Source organism: Macrotis lagotis, chromosome 1, assembly GCF_037893015.1.
Source record: "Macrotis lagotis isolate mMagLag1 chromosome 1, bilby.v1.9.chrom.fasta, whole genome shotgun sequence".
NCBI lineage: Eukaryota > Metazoa > Chordata > Mammalia > Peramelemorphia > Peramelidae > Macrotis > Macrotis lagotis.
Window position 1 is genome coordinate 23,824,392 of NC_133658.1, and position 17,284 is coordinate 23,841,675.

General features: G+C 38.4%; 1 protein-coding gene across 2 annotated transcripts in view; it reads right to left on the bottom strand.

The window, feature by feature from the left end:
* LOC141512859 (zinc-alpha-2-glycoprotein-like) overlaps positions 1–17,284 on the bottom strand; it is a 40,591-nt gene that overhangs the window by 5,969 nt on the left and 17,338 nt on the right. Inside the window, exons 1-3 of one of the 2 annotated variants that reach the window (XM_074222183.1) lie at positions 3,810–3,989; positions 1,396–1,656; positions 444–716 (exon numbers count right to left, since the gene is read on the bottom strand). In XM_074222183.1, coding sequence (XP_074078284.1) covers positions 444–716; positions 1,396–1,656; positions 3,810–3,888 — 613 coding nt within the window. In that variant the 5' untranslated portion in view covers positions 3,889–3,989. Of the gene's footprint in view, positions 1–443; positions 717–1,395; positions 1,657–3,809; positions 3,990–17,284 lie in introns of those variants that run through there. The other variant, XM_074222190.1, reaches the window with a different exon arrangement.

Consider the following 17,284-nt stretch of genomic DNA (forward strand, 5'->3'; position numbering starts at 1 on the left):
CTTTTGAGTTCCCAGGCCACTCCCATGCTTAAATGAGGCAGATAGAGGTTTAGATTAAGCATAAGGAATAAAGAAAGTTGGAAGGAGCAAAAAAAGAAGGAAGAAAAGAAAAAGAAAGAAAGGAGGAAAATGAGGAAGGAGGAAGAAAAAGAACAGATAGAAGAGAAAGAAAAAGGAAAGATGTAAAGAAAGAAGAAAAAATAAAAAAGAGAAAAAGAAGGAAAGAAAGGAGAAACTAGTCAAAAAGAAAAAGAAAGAAAGAAGGAAATGAGAAGGGGAAAGGATAAAAAAATAGGAATCTCAACTTTTCTCAAATTTCTCTGATTTTCACACTGGAAAATTGGAAGTATAGTCAGAAACCATGAATCCTGCCTATAACACACTTGATTAATCTGGATCCCCTGGGAGCAGATAGGAGCAGATAAGAAAAAGCAAACACTTACCATTATCCCTTAAATTTCTGTACCCAACAACTTTCCTCAAGAAGTCAACACAGTATTGATCCATATAGTGTTTTCTTAAATTAGTCCACAGGGTACTTTCCGCAATGGGCAGGTATTTCTTGAATTCAGGATGTACATTCTCCCAGTGTCCAACCTCTTCATCCATCCTGCAATATTCCTCTCCATCCCAAATCAAATGGATGCGGCTCTTTATCTTGATGTCATTGTCAATTTCACAGTCTGCAAGGAGCTGAATTGTATGATTTCCTGGGTCTGGTAAAGACAGGGAGATCAGAAACTAGGGTCAACTGTTAGTCCATCCCCAAACTAAGGGCCTAAGCAAGGGCATAGAGCCCTGTCCTTTGAGTTCAAGTTTATTGATTAAGGAAGTTTGGAAAGCAGTGAGAGTTCTTGTGTTGAAAGAAGAGGGGTTTTAGAAGGATTTTTAGAACGGATTTTAGAAAGAGTTGGTGACCCAGAATGTTGAAGCCTAAGGCTCAAGATTATGTACTGTAAACTTCTTCCTCCAGGCCAAAGATATTCATTTCAGTAATATAAGAATGCTTGTCCTTCATTTTCGAAGAAGACCATGACATCAGGGAGGTGATGCCTTGACAAACTCAATAATTGGATTTGAGTGAGGGGGTGCTAACTCACTTTCTCCTCCAGAGCTATGGCCAAATATGAATTAGAACTGGAGATGGTCCTGGATGTGGGACAATCAGGGTTAAGTGACATGCCCAAGGTCACACAGCTAGTAAGTGACAAGTGTCTGAGACGATTTGAACTCCTGTTCTCCTGAATCCAAAGCCAGTGCTCTAACCACTGTATCACCTAGCTGCCCTTTTCAGTAATATGATTTGCTGGGGAATTAATCTATTGGCTTTGGAAGAGTAATAGGCCAAAGCACTATGAATAGAGGGATGAAAGGAGATTAGTGGGTCTTACTTACTGTTAAGTTTAGTCTCATTCTTTGATAAATTTTGCAGCATCCATTGGAAATGTTTCTCATGATCCACCAATAAATTTCGGTTATGGGTAATATAGCCAACTCCCAGTACTTCAGAGATCCAGGGTATCTTGACAATAATTTGTCGATGCACATTGTTATAGGATCCCAGCTCAACATCATCCATGAAGCTAATTGCAGTTAGTTCCAAGAGAGAATGGACTGTGCCCACGGCAGTGAACTGACCCACATGCCTGTGGTGTGCTGAATTATAGGGAGGGAAGAAGAGAGTAAAGTGTTTCATGTTTATCATTAGAAGGGGACCAGAGTTTTCTCTCATCCATTGCTTTGTCCTTCCTCTTCCCTTCACCATCAGTGAGGGCAACTATACAAAATGAGGCCAAAAAAATCTAAAAAAACCAACTCTTAGTCTTTTTCTCTCTCTCTTGTACTCCAAACATCGCTATCAAGGTTGTGCAGTGGATAGAAAGCTGTGATTGTATTCTGAAATATCTGAGTTCAAATCCAGTTTCAGTCTCTTATACAGTGTGACTGACCCTGAGTAAAGGTCAATTAAGTGCTTTAAACTTCAGTTTCTTTTTCCTTAGGACTGGCAAGATAATGCCTACCTCTTAGAATTCTTATGTCAATCAAATTAAATGTTTCTAAAGAACGTACCACAATGCCAATCACATAATAGGAGATTAATAAATGCTTACTTGAAAAAAAACTCCTTTCAACATCTCCAATTAGATTATAAGTAAATGAAACTCAACATGTCAAAAACAGAACTCATTTCAAGAATACCACTGATATTTCCATGACTCAGTTTTCAATTTCACATTCATCCTTTAATCTTCCCTCTCCCTCCAAAATCTGACCAGTGTTCTGTTCCTACATATTTCACCCCTACAAACTTTTCTTTCCACTTACATCCCCCCATCCCAGTTCTAATTCTCATCCTTCTTCACCTAGATTTTTGTAATTTCCTTCTTATTGATTTCCCTTCTTCACATCTCTTCCCTCTACAATGAGTACTCCTCATTCTTCCCATTTAATATTGCTAAAGTTCATCACTTTCTTTTTTCTAGACATCTCTAGTGGTCCCATAATGTGACTTAAATAAAATATAAACTTTTCCAGCTAATGACATTTAAACTCTACTCATAACCTGGGTTCCCTTTACCTTAGGAGGCTTATATTATAGTTTTCCCTTCATGAATTCAAAATTTCAGCCAAACTGGTCCACTTAACCATTCTTCACTGCTAGCATTTCATCCTGAAAGTCTTTGCTGATCCCTCATGACTTCCAGAGTATTCCCAGTTTTCTCTAAACTACAGTTTCAGGTCCACCTCAAGATTTTCCCTGATTTCTGCATGTGCTTAAGGCCTGCCCCATCAGAAATTAATTTGTATTTCCTTAAGGCTTGTTTATGTCTAATCATATCCAATCTTTTGGGAGAAGGGAGGGCTTACCATAATGCCTGGCACATAGTAGGAAATTTATGTGGAATGGGGAAAAAGCATTGGCTTTGGAATCAGAAGAATTCAATTTGAATCCCATTTCTAATACTAATTATGTGGCTTCAGGAAAGTCATATAGCCTCTCTGGGCCTGTTTCCAAATTTGTAAAATGGCAAAATTGGAGCTTCTGGCATTTCAGGTCTCCTCCTATTCTCCTCTCCACTCCCACAGTCTTTGTTTGATCCGTTTCATTTTTCACCTATGAGAACCTCTTTACTGGTCTCCCTACCTTAAATCTCTTTCCTCTTCCATCCATCCTACCCTCAGCTGCCAATATGATTTCTTTAATATTTTACTCTTAATATCTCATTATTCTAGTTAATGAACTCTAAGATTTCTCTCCTACTTCCAGGATAAAGTTCTTTGCTATGTACCAAAATCTTTTCAGAACATGGATATTTCAGCCTTTCTAATTGAAAGTCATACAATTTACTCCCCTCTACTCATTCAATTCCCCAACAGTGGCTTACTTGCTGTTCCCCACACTCTGTCTCCTCCCCACTTTTTTCCTGACTCTTTCCCATGCCTGGAATATTCTACATCTTTATCTCTGCCTCTTCACTTCCCTGAATTCCTTTGCATCTCAGATACAATGTCATCTCCTGGAAGGTTTTTCTGGGTTCCACAACTGCCAGAGCTTTCCCCTCCAAAGTTACCTTTCATCTACTCTATATGCATCTTATAGAACATTTTTATTTATATCTTGTCTCTCCCATTAGAGCATAGGCTCCTTGAAGGCAGGGACCAAGATTTATTTGATTTATTTTTTGTTATCCCTAGTACTTAGAATGTTAACTGGAGTATACAAATTGTTCAACAGTGAGTTTTCTCCATGAGACCCAATGATACATGTTCTCTTACCTCTCTAACTGACTCTTTCCACCTAGACTTACCTGCCTGGGTCTCTCTCAAAAGAAATAGTCCCAGTATGAGAAGCCAGGCTAAAGAGAACCTTCTCCTCTGATGTTCCATGTTCTTCAGAAGATGGCCACCTGGCTTCCTTGTCAACCACAACCCAGTTGGGGGAGGCTTCAGGCCCCAGGTCCTGTGTCCCAGGTACTATCTATATGAGATCTGAGGTCTCTTATGTATAATATATATTATGTCTCTCTACCTCTATCTCCACCCAGACTGGGGTTGGCTCTGCTGAGGCCCTGCCACCCTCTCATCGTCACATAAAATATCAGTTTTGAGATCAAAACTTTCCCTGTCTAGAAGGGAAGGAAGTGAAACAGAGCTTGGGTTGAGGGTAGGACAACTCAGAGCACAAGCATCTTTAGGTATTGTCTTTGAGTCCCAGAGATGGTCTGGTTTAATGCCAAACATCCAACTATCTATCCTAAAAGTGCCTTGAATCTAGAAATTTTTTGGTATGAAAGGGATCACCAGCAAGACTTCATTCTGGAGGAATAAATACAAGGAAGAGATATCATTTCTCCTTTCCTGACACTTTCCTATTTGAGCCCCTAGTGTAATGAAAAGATAGAATTCTTGCTCTCAGGGAGCCCTTGAATTTATGGAGAAAATTTTGATGAAACTACCCAGTCTGAAAGTGGTATTAACTGCAATAATAGTGAATATTACCCTTTAAGGTTGACAAAAGACTTCATATATATTACGATCCCATTTGAATCTCATAAAAAATTGTGAAGTATGTATTGTTATTATCTTCATTTCTCAGATGAGGAAAATGAGATTGAGAGACATTAGATAACTTCCCCAGAGTGACCCATATTCTTCACACTGCTCCACATTCTCTTTTTTTCATTCTATTAAAACATTGTAATATGGAACATACATCACATAGCATTTTATGATCACAAAATCACATACAGATCATCTCATTTGATTGCCACAACAAACAGGGAAAGAGATCTAAAAATATAATTTCCCAGAGTGGTTAAGTGACTGAGATGGAATTTAAGGTATACTGCAGAGGTAAAGGGACTGGGCCAAAGGACTCTGGTTCTAATCTTTCTAATAGCCTTTCAGTGCTGAATAACTATCATCTCCTCTCTATGTGGCCTGTGGACTTTTGGGTTATCTTTCAACATTTGGGTTCTGAATCTGAGATGGCTTCTTCCAAGTTTTATAGACTCACCGGGGTTTCTGACTTCCTTTATTGTGACAGAATGCTGTGCCACCTTGACCCTTTCCTGATTTGCATCACCAGCATGCAACATGTCACTTATCCCATAGCATATACATTTAATAATGCTTGATTGAGTGAACATATACATTGTAAAATCAGTTGGGTCACTGCAGATGGCTTATGGGCATGCAGTCAAAAAGTCACCTACCAACTTTTCAAAGTCCAAGGACAAACTAATTATATTCCTCTCTATGCCTCCCCTGTTCCTACTGTCATTTTTCCTGCTGAAGGCACTTTCATCCTCCAAGGCTCCCAAGCTGGCAGTCTCCTCACTGGCATTCACCCCACACCTCCAATCTATGGTCAGCACTACCCATTTCTACCCAGTACTACCCATTTCTACATCTCCTATTAATCCTCATCTCTCTGTACAGCCATCACACTTCACAGTTTATCATTTCTCACCTAGCTCATTGGAGTAAGCTTCTCATTGACTCCTCTGCCTCGAGTATTTTCAATGTGTACTCCATCTTTCATAGAAGTTCTATCCACTCACTTCTTAGTAGCTAGGAACAGGGGATAATGATCACCTGTCAGTGTATTGAAGCTGGGATTCTTCTTCAAGTTTTGATTAGACAAAGGTGATAATTGAGACTCCTTTTTAATCTGAATGTTTATGATTCTATAAAGGGAAAAGGGAGCTTATGGATTTTATTTATAGAAGAGCAGTACAGCTGTGGGAAATTTGGTTTACGCGGATATACCTTGTTATTTTCCCCCCTGAGTCTATTCTTGGGATTCTTTATTTTTTGTAAATTCCTAATAAAGCCTCCTGAGTCAGTACATGCTGCAATCTGTCTGAGTTCCTCAGATAACACCATCTGATGGCCTAGAAAAGAGAGAATAAATCTGATGTTTAATTAAAGTGAAAGTTTTAATAGAATCTTTGAGTTGCTTCCCTGTATATTATGTGAAGCAGGTCTTTGTCTGACAGAGATCACAGGATTTTTCCCATTCTGATATCAGAGTACGTAATCTCTTTGAGTGCTAAAGAAATTGCCCAGCATTTATTCTTTGGACTTTCATAGGGAATATCACAGTTTATTATGAAATTATTTTAACTATTTAAAAATTTATGAATTATTTCTTCCCCTATAACTCCTCAAGGGCAAAGATCGATCAGCTCTTCTCCTTCTCTTATATTCTTCACAGTAATTAGCTCTGGGTGCACAATGGAGGTTCAAGAAATATTGGCTAAGTGTATGTATGATCAGGGAGAGTTAGAGTCCATGGGGTTTTCCTAATTCGTAAAACTGAAGTTTCCTCATCTCAAGTCACAAACTCATCATGGTTTGAGTGATGGACACTTCATGCAAAGTGGGGGAAGAGGGAGAGATGGTTGGTGAGAAGGGAGGAAGTATATCAGATTATGTTTTCTTTCTACTCCTATAACCTCCCCCTGTTAGGACACATAGAAAAGTCCCCATGATTACCAAAGAAAAGACTTTGTTCCTTCATATTTTCCCTCAAGGGCCTCCATCTCAGAAGTCATTCTCCTGACATTTGGGGTCCTTTTCACTTATTGGTCACTTCCTGGTCTCTCTAATCCTATAATCCTGGTCATCTGCCTCAGAAGATAGATGTCCCCAGAGCTGGTCACAAGGTTTGAGAGTCAACTGGTGACTACTGTCATCATCAGTAAACAAAGTCCTATGTCAAGGAGGAGTTCAGCAGAGAACCTGGTCACAGAATAAAGGTCATTGTGGGATTAAGGAATGTCAAGGAGGGGGAAGAGTTAGTTCATCAAATCCATGAAGAAAACATTCCCAGTTTCCCTACCTTATTTTCCACCCCTTTCGGCGATATGGAGTCTTTCAGTCTCTCAGTACAAGATTTTTTGTTGAACCAGTTCTTAGGGTAGTCAATTTCCCATAATGTTTGGTTCCAACATCACCCTTCGACATTGGGTCTTTCTTGGACTCCTTCCCACACACACACACACACACACACACACACACACACACACACACATACACACACAGAACCCATTTTGTATATGTTTTAGATAAACCTAGCAGGATATGATAATAATAAGAAGAAACATAAAGATAGTTAACCTTTATGAAGAACTTACCGTGTGTCAGGCACTGTAACTAAATATGTTACAAATATTATCTCATTTGATCCCCATAGCAACCCTGGGAAATAGGAGCTGTTAACCCCATTTTACCATTGAGGAAGCTAAGGCAAGCAGAAGTTAACTTATCTAGGGTCACATAGCTACTAAGTGTTTGATGTTAGACTTTGAGTTCAGGCCTGACGTACTATTGACCCAGTCCTTTATTTACTGCTTAGCTCGTTTCAGAAGATTTTGTTGCTGTTCAGTTGATTTCATCTGTGTTTGTTTCTTTATGAACCCACTTGGGGTTTTCTTGGCAGAGATACTAGAGTGGTTCACCCTTTTCTTCTACAGTCCATTTTACAGATGAGAAAACTGAGGTCACTTTGTACAGGGTCACATAGCTACCAAGTGTCTGAAACCAGATTAGAACTCAGGTTTTGGGTGGTTTTTTGATCCTAAGCCTAGCACTCTATCCACTATGCCATCAAGTCACCCACAAGCCAGAGTACCTGACTTCAAATTCCACATATTCATGACCTGGGCAAATTATCCAAACTCCTTGGACCTCAGTTTTGTCATCTGTAAAATGAGGGCATTGAACTTGTACTTTACTGAGATTTTTTTCCCATTTTAAAAAGTCTGATTCTAAATGTATTTGTCTTACTACCACATATAGAATATAAACTGCCTGATAGCAGAGATTGTTTTATTATTTATCTTTGTATTTTCTGGTACTTTGTAAGGATTTAATACATGCAATACATTCATTGGTCACTTTTATTACCTAATAAGGGAATAAACACTAAATTGCAGAAGCAGTGCTTCAAAATGAATAGGCTCTCCTGATTTATTTCATCAACAAATATTTAGTGAGTGCCTATGCATGCAAGGCAACCTTCTAAATGTATATGTATGTATACTTCTTTGATCTCTCTCTATATACAGATTTGTACATATGTATATATATATACATATATATTTATATTTATATATTCTCACACATACATAATCTCCCACACTAATCTCAAGGGAATGTGAGTTGCCCTCCAATCCTTTGATTCAACAGAAGTCAAGCTCATTGACCTATTACATAAAGACTCTATTCTTCACCTTTTTTAGAAAGTGGGACAACACTTCACTATCTACAATCCCACAGAATGTGATGTTTGAAGATCACTGTGAATCATTTCCTTTAGAGTCTGCCATTTCTTTCTGTTCTAGAAGATGGAATACAACTGGACCAGACTTGAATGCATCAAGTTTTTTCACTGTCTTCACTGTACTTCTTCAAGTTCAAGTCACTGGGTGATGCATCAATTTCAAACACCAACCCAGGGCTTCTGTTTCATCATTTTGTCAGAGAGAGAAACAGAGACAGAAACAAACAGTGACAAAGAGAGCCAAAGACAGAGAAACAGAGACAGAAAGAGACAGAGTCAAAGAGACACAGAGTGACAGAGAGAGACAGAGACAGACAGACAGTGACACAGAGAGACAGAGAGTCAGAAAGACACAGACTGAGACAGAAAGAGATAAAGATAGAGAGAAAAAGAGTCAGGGAGACAGAGACAGACTGAGGCAGCGAGAAAAAGACAGAAAGCAATTGGCCCAGACTCTAGAGTTATTGAATGCAGCTGCTGCTTACCACCCCTGCTGCTCAACTGCTCTGGTTTCCTTCATGTGGTGATTAGAATTGTTAGCATGAAGTGATGCTACATACATACACATAAAGATACACAGATACGCATAATGTAATATACGCATGATATATAATCTCATATGTATGTACAAAATATGTATCACACATATGAATATGTATATCTACTTCATATATTTATCTACCAAACTTTCTATCTATTCCTCTATCTAGCTGTCTACTTACATTCCTTTCTAGCTATCTATCACATTAAGACATCACCTCCTTGATGTCATGGCCTTTTTTTTTAAAAGGGAACCAGTGGCTTATTAGGCCTTTCTTCTTTCTTCTTCTTCTTGTCCTTCTTCTTCTTCTTCTTGTTCTTCCTCCTCCTTCTCTTTCTTACTAGTTTGTTGTTGTTATTCTTCTGCTTCTCTTTCTCCTTCTTCTTGTTCTTGTCCTTGTCCTTCTATAGTTCTCCTCCTCCTCCTCCTCCCCCTCCTCCTCCTCCTCCTCCTCCTCCTCCTCCTCCTCCTCCTCCTCCTCCTCCTCCTCCTTCTTCTTTTTTAGGTTTTTGCAAGGCAAATGGGGTTAAGTGGCTTGCCCAAGGTCACATAGCTAGGTCATTATTAAGTGTCTGAGGCAGCATTTGAACTCAGGCCCTTCTGACAGCAGGCCCAGTGCTCTATCCACTGCACCACTTAGCCACCCCCTGTTGTGGTCTTTTTCGAGAATGAAGGACAAACATTATTATCTATCAAAACCAAAGTGGGGAGAGTGTTGATGCATGATTTTTTGTTCATAGGTGATTGTGCACTCAATACAGCCTCTGAAGTTGAGATGCAATACATTATGGGTCAATTTTAGCCTAATATTTAGCAACAAGAAAGCACAAATGCTCCATCAACCAGCATCAGACTATCCAAATGTGTAACCATCAGTTATAGAAAATGGATAAGTTTTGACTACTGTGGACAGATGGATAGGTAGGTAAGTTCCCATTTTCCCACCTATTCATCTATCTATCTATCTATCTATCTATCTATCTATCTATCTATCTATCTATCATCCATCCATCCATTCATTCATATCTCTCTCTCTCTCTCTCTCTCTCTCTCTCTCTCTCTCAATATGTAGGTGAGGTAGAATTTCATTCTGTGTTTGTCATCTATAGGGAGGTTTTGAGGAGAATATTCTAGCAAAAGCAATACCATTAAGCTTATCAGAAGAAAAGAATACTTGATCATCTCATACCTCTCAGATCATCCAATATAAACAGAAAGGGTAATGATCAGTGTTGGAGGGGATGTGGGAAATCTGGGACACTAATGCATTGTTGGCAGGTTCTGGTCCAACCTTTCTAGAGAGCAATGTGGAATTATGCCTAAAGAGCAATTAAAATGTGCATACCCTTTGATCCAGCAGAGCCACTACTGGGTCTGTATCCAGAATAGATCATGAAAAGGGTAAAAATTCCACATGTACAAAAATACTCATACAACTCTGTTTGTAGTGGCAAAGAATTGGAAATTAAAGGGATGTGCACCAGTTGGGGAATGACTGAACAAATTGTGGTATATGTATTTGATGGAACACTATTGTTCTATAAGAAATCATGAGGGATAGAATTTCAGAAACGCCTGGAAAGCCTTGCATGAATTGATGCTGAGTGAGATGAGCAGAACCAGAAGAACATTATATATACTAACAACTACATGGGGTGATGATCAACTATGATGGTTTGCTCATTTCATCAGGGCAATAATCAGAGATGATTTAATGGGATTTATGATAGAGAATACCATCTACACCCAGAGAATGACCAAAGACCAAAACTTATTATCTTCAATTTTTAAAAGTTGTTTTATGTATTATGTCATTTTTCTATTTCTAATGTTTTCTTTCTTTCATTGGAGCTAATTCTTCTCTCTCCGCATGTTCCGTTTCCATCTATGCTTATCATGGATGCAAATGTAAAACCTATATCAGATTGGGGGGAGGAGCGAGGGAAGGGAGGGAGGAAGAAAAAAATGTAAAACTCAAAACCTTGCAAAAAATGATTGGTAGAAACTAACATTATATGTAAATGGAAAACAAATAAAATATTTTTGTATAAACAAAGAAAAGAACACCTGCTTTGGCCTCAGAGGGTGTAGGTTCAAATCCTACTTCTGATGCTTGCTGCCTGAATGGCCTTGGGGAAGTAATTTTACCTTCCTTTGCTTCAGTTTCCTTAATTGTAAAATGAGGCGGTTCAATTCAATAAACATTTATTAAATATCTCCTATGTGTCAGACACTCTTCTAAGAGATGAGGATACACAAAAAGACAAAATGCAGTTCTTACCCTCAAGGGGTTTACAATCAAATAGGAGAGAGACAGAATGTAAACAAGTATATATATATATTATATATATAATATATATATATATATATATATATATATATATATATATATATATATAGAGAGAGAGAGAGAGAGAGAGAGAGAGAATGAGTAGGATAAAATTAAAAAATTAAAAGCAGTGGAATGAAGAAGACTTGTAGAATGCTTTCTGTAGAAGATTAGATTTTAGTTAGGACTTAAAGCAGGTCAAGGAGATCAGTAGGTGTAGCAAAGGAAAGAGAATGTTCCAGGGACTAAGTGACTTTGACAACCCCTTTAAGCTAGGTCTTGGTTCCTCAGATACATCCCTTAGCATGCAAATTGAATGGAGAACGAGAATAATTGAATTAGTCAGCTGAGCAAGAGGAACTATGGGTCCCAAGTAGGGGTGTACTGGGTAATTAGCAGAAAAAGAAGAGGGTTATTAACAATTGACATTCTAGAAAAAGACAAGATGTGAGTTGGATGCACCTTTAAATTTTATCTGAATTATTGCCATTTTCTTTTTATAATTCCAGGCAATCAATAAAAGAATAAATCAAGCCCTGATTTATACCCATTTTTTTGGTGTCAATCTCACACACAGATAAGTCATCTAGTTTTAGCTGCTCCAGGCAGGTGAAAGAGAAGACTCTTGGGGTTGCTAGTTTTCAGAAGGTTTTTTTGTGTGTTCACAGAATGTTGTAGGTCACAATCTTAATGCTTCCTCTTATAGAATATAAATTCTCAGACAGTTTTAAGCAGGCATTTAGTTCATGTTAGTAGAGACATGAATTGTTTCATCTCACAGGATGCTTCATTCTCCCAGTGACCTGAAAAGGCCAGGCCACATCCTGACTTGCTTGGGTAAGCCACAAAAGCACATCAGGTCTCCTATCCCCCAACTCTGATACAGAAGCCCCAATTCTCTGCTTCAAGTCCTAAAGCAGAAAAGCACAGGCAAGAACAGCTACTTAATCCAAGAGAGAGAAAAATAGAAGCCCCTGACCAGTGTTCCTGGAAGTCCAGATTCTATCCGATTCATAGTCATCTGACTTCTTGAGAAAGAGAAATGGACCAAGCCAATGTTACAAGCACCAGGACTACTTTGGAAGATGCCTTAAACAACTTCATCTCTAATGAAAAGCTACAGGGACAGAAGGGGAAGAGAAGCAGGAACCTTAGAGGCATCTTGGTTTACTTAGCTGAGGGGAATAATTAGTATTTAACCCCTTGACAAGCTTTTCCAATGAAAAATGTATCCCCAACTCAATTGACCTAACTTCTCCTTGTATGACCTACTGCTAATTTTCTGGCTACAACTGAAAAATCAGTGTTTTGGGGACCTAATTCTTTGGTTTTCCTGTGTTTCTGACCTCTTTTCACTTAACTTCAGCTAGTTTCTCTATGGGCAGCAAATAGTAGGGATATATTCTTTTTCTAGGGGCCCAACATCTTCTAGGAAGGGTTTCTTTACTTGCAACATTCTGGCAAAACCTACAGACCCTTTCTCAGGATAATGCTTTTTTAAAAATATAAAATAAATAGCTATGGTTAGAATTTAGTGTATTTTAATAGTTTCATATTAATATAAATATAAATTTAAATGTATAGTGGTTGTTCAATCATTTTTAACTCTTCATGACCCCTTTTAAATTTTCTTGGCAGAGATACTGGAGTTGTTTTCGATTTCCTTTTCTAGCTCATTTTATAGGATGAGGAACCAAGGCAAATTGAATTGTGACTTGCCTGGATTCATAAATTTAGGATCATCAAGTATTTTAGAGGATAATAATAGATTTGACAGGTTTTATAGAAGCTGAATCCACAACCTCAGAGAAGGGAGCTTGTATTCCAAGGCATCATCTGAGGCAAATATATATACATATATATACATATATATATATATATATATATATGTATATATGGACATGACAGGAACAATAGAGATGACTCAAGTCTTTAATTTTAAGGAAAATTTATAAAAGAGGAATATTTTTGTGAATTTAGGAGCAATGGGGAAAGCAACTGGTGATTTTGAAGAAGGGAATTTATAGACTGATTGCAAGGAAAGAGCAGTCCAGGCTTCTTGAGAATTATAAAGAATTGGGAAGGTTGGGGAGGAAGGAGTTTCCAATTAAAAAGTAATTTGGGGTTAGAAGGAGGGAGAGAATTTGAATTCTCTCAAATCGAGAGAGGAGGAGTTTTGAGGGTTGTGAAGGAAGATTGGGGAGAGAGGATGATCTTATTTCTCTGCCTCTGTCATTGTTGGCTTTCTGAATAAAAACCTATTAATTCTAGAGAAAGCTGTTGGTTTTGGAATTCCCCTCCTTCCCTGCTCCATGCACTTCCCACTTCCCTTATTTTCCAATATCAGTCACTTCTTACCTGATTAAGAGAAAGAAGGACTGGGAGGCCTTGGGCCAAAGTAGACTGCTTGATTTTCTAAATAGACTTAACCCAGATCCTTTCCCCACTCTGAATTCTGGTCTTTTGAAGAAGAGTGCCTTACTTAGATCAGTTGACTTTAGATCAGTTCTCTGTCTGACTCTTCCCATAGGACAAATTTGAAAATATTTCCCTTTGACATTATAGATTTTAGGGTCTGTAATAGAGAGCTGGAAGAGGTCTTAGAGATCATCTAGTAGAATCCCTCATTTTAAAGGTAGGGAGACTGGGTAAAGGAGGTAAATGAGATGCCCAAGTCTATTGGGAAGCAGGTGACAGACACTTTGGGGCAAGGCAACACTGCCATTATTCTCCCCAGGAATAAAAACAGCCTCAGGCAATACACTCTAGTGCTCTTGACAAGTAATCAAATGAATGAATAAAATTTTCAAAGTATTTATTATGGCTCAGATGTTATTAACCCCTTGGGGATACAAATGCTGAAAGAATATGTTTCTTTCCCTCAAGGAGCTTACTTTACAGTGGGGATGGAGGCTTTGATCTGTATAGTCTCAGGGATGGGGAATTGATCACAGGAAAACCAATTGATAAAAATGAGAGTCAACCAGGGACTGAGCTAAATTCTGGGGTTACAAATATGAAAAAAAGACAGCCCTTTTCCTCAAGTAGCTTACAACCTAATAAGGGAAGACAATATACAAAGGAAGCTGCAAGGGTTAGGGTTAGGGTTTAGGGTTAGGGTTGGGGTTAGGTATCAGTCAGGGGCCATCATAAAGTGCAGGCCAAAGGAATGGAGCTGATGGGAAATGAAAACATGGCTATTCCAAGTGGAATAAATGCTTAAATGGAGACTTTGGGAAGAATTCTTTATTCTACTTGCCACTTCACAGTCAGAGGTATAGAAGGTATGGAGGGTACCAATGAGGTGTGACTATCAAAGCTGATGTAATCTCTAAGAGTATTGAGGTTCCTGGAGGCTTAGTGGAATCCTGTCCAAGGAATGTAGTTGTTGGGGAATGAATAGTGTTAATTTGATTACTATTCCCAGCCAAGAGGTGGAATGAGGGCAGGGACTGGTGTCTTACTTTCCATGAGAAAGTGATGGCTGGAGTATGGCAGAATAGGTAGCTAGAGATGGTGAATTTTTACTCCTGGAGAGAATATGGACCATAGCCTCTGGATAGGAATTGGAATATGTTGGGGGGGGGATGTGTGGAAATGCATTTCATCATGGCAAATATTTTAAGCCCAAATCTGAAGCAACCCGAGGCCTGAACTTTCTCCATCTCTAGGGAAGGTCCTTGTTAAGTGGGACTTTGAGGAAGAAATGTTTCATCCCACAAATAATGCCTGCTAAGTTGGCACTGGGACTAAAGGTTGTGAAGATGAAGGAAGCTTTGTTTTCTGCTCTTAAAGGGCTTATACTCCAGGGAGGGAGCTGAGTCATGGGCACAAGGAATTGAGAAACAAATTAGATTATGATACACTCACAAAATTTTCTGAAGAGGCCAGAGACTGGAGATGATTCTCCCAGGTGAGGGGTCAAACTCCAGGCCAGGTCTGAGAGAACCCACTGTGTCCACTGCCCCTACTTTCTTTCAGTATTCTGCAGGAGCTTTCAATCAGAGGCAAGATTAAGAATTTTACAAAAGCATGGAAGGAAGATTGTCATCATAAAGAATGAAATGGTCTTGGATAGAGGTATTCAAAGGAACACTGAGTCCCTCTAGAAATAGGGAGGGCCTTTGGGCTAGGGTCATAGGGTCCCTGTCAATTGAAGATGAATTAGATTTATTCTGCTTGGCCTCAGAGGAGAGAACCAGAAATAATAGGTGGATATAGAAAAGAAACAGGAAAAAAATTCTTGATGAATTTAGCTTTAAAAAGTTGTTTTTGCTGAAAGAAGAAGGCTACTGATAGAGGGTCTACCAGAGGACATGACCAGAAATACCATAAGGTGAATAAGAATGGATACATTGCAATTTGTTCCATGGGAAGAATTACCCACATGGCTGAAATCATCCATCCATCAACGTATCAATTATTGTTTCAAAACTATGGCTCTTTCCTCCCTAACTAGATCACAAGCCTCTTAAGGATATGAACTGAACACAGCTTATTTCTCTTGATCCCTTACAACTTTAGCTTGGCCAAGGGTTGAACACAATTAGTTTTAGAAAAATGATATTTTCTCTCTTGTGTTAATAAGTTGTTATTGTATTGAGACCAAGATTTTCCTTATTTTCTATTTCCTTATTCAGAAACCAACCAATATGAGAAATCTTTCTAAAAGACTTACCCAGGAAAACAGAAACATGAGAAACAATCGTTTCAGCAAGTGTCACTGATAAAAAAAAACCAACTCATTCCTCAAAAGCATAAAAAAGTAAGTCAAATTTATTAGAAAACAAATCACTCCCAAATTGATAAATGGTCGAAGGATATGGAAAGGCAATTTTCAGATGAAGAAATAAAAGCTATCTATAGTCATATGAAAAATTGCTCTAAATCATTATTGATTAAAGGAATACAATTTAAAACAATTCTGAGGTATCACCTCATACTTCTCAGATTGACTAATATGCAAGGGAAAGATGGAGTGAGTGACCTTTGAAAGAATGACCCTAGCCTCAACTGGGGTAGGATGCTCTTAAAGGAATCCCTCACCTGGCTCATTGAAAAGGATTATCTGTATGACTTCATAATGGAACATGTCCTCGTGTCCCTCTCTCCTCTGTAATAGCAAATTGCCATGATCACTCCAGGTGTATCATAATTAAGTAAGAGAGTGAAGTAGTAGATCAGGATAATGCCTGGTTTTAACTGCTTTAAAGGAGAGATCCATTCTTTAATGATAATTTTTGTTCATTCTAAACTTGGCCAAAGCTAAAATAGAAAATTTTGTTGAAGATTTCCTTTTGGACACATACAGTTTTAAAATGCCTTTTTCAGTACATTTGTTTATACTATTTTTGAGCTTTTGTTTACAACTTATGTGACATCCATCAATGAATCTGTGTTATATTGGAACCCATGTTCTTATAAAAAGGTGTTTTGATATTGTCTTAGGATTATCAAGTATAATTCTTGCCCCTTATAGACCTTCTAGTTTTTTCCTGATTATTGGTACTCTGTTATTATCTCTGATTTTTGCTTGCTCATTTTTTTCCCCTTGAATTTTGTTTCTCTAGCTGTCTATCTCTGAGACCAGCCTCTGCAGGATGTCAACCAGCTTTGCCAGCTGATCATTCTCTGGAACCTGCCTCAATGAAGTCCTAGCTGTAATGCATTCATCTCCAAATGGACTCTGAAAGATCCAGAAGAATCTGGGTCCCGAATAATTTTGAGGGGGGGGATGATGCAGGGGAAAGATGAAGAGAATTGTAAATGTAACAGAAAGAAATTGGGTGGAGATATAAATTGGAAAAGACATAGAGAATTATGAATCTAGCAGAAACTAAATCTGTAATCTTAAAGGCTGCTAATCTTGTTGGATGGAGATTCCCTTTCTTGACGTCCCATTGATTCATTGTTTAATATAAAATTTGTGTACTGATCTCCTTAAAGGGTTTCATCTTCTACCTAATTCTGAGTTTGCCTTTTGTCCTCTGGATGAGAGGAAAGACATAAAAACCTGGAGTGGATTCCTGCTCAGGGCAGCCGGCTTCTTGGATCTGCTTGACTGTTCTTTTATCTTTTTTCTCTCTCCCTATCAGTTATTTGAGAGTCTCTGAAAGAAAGTCTG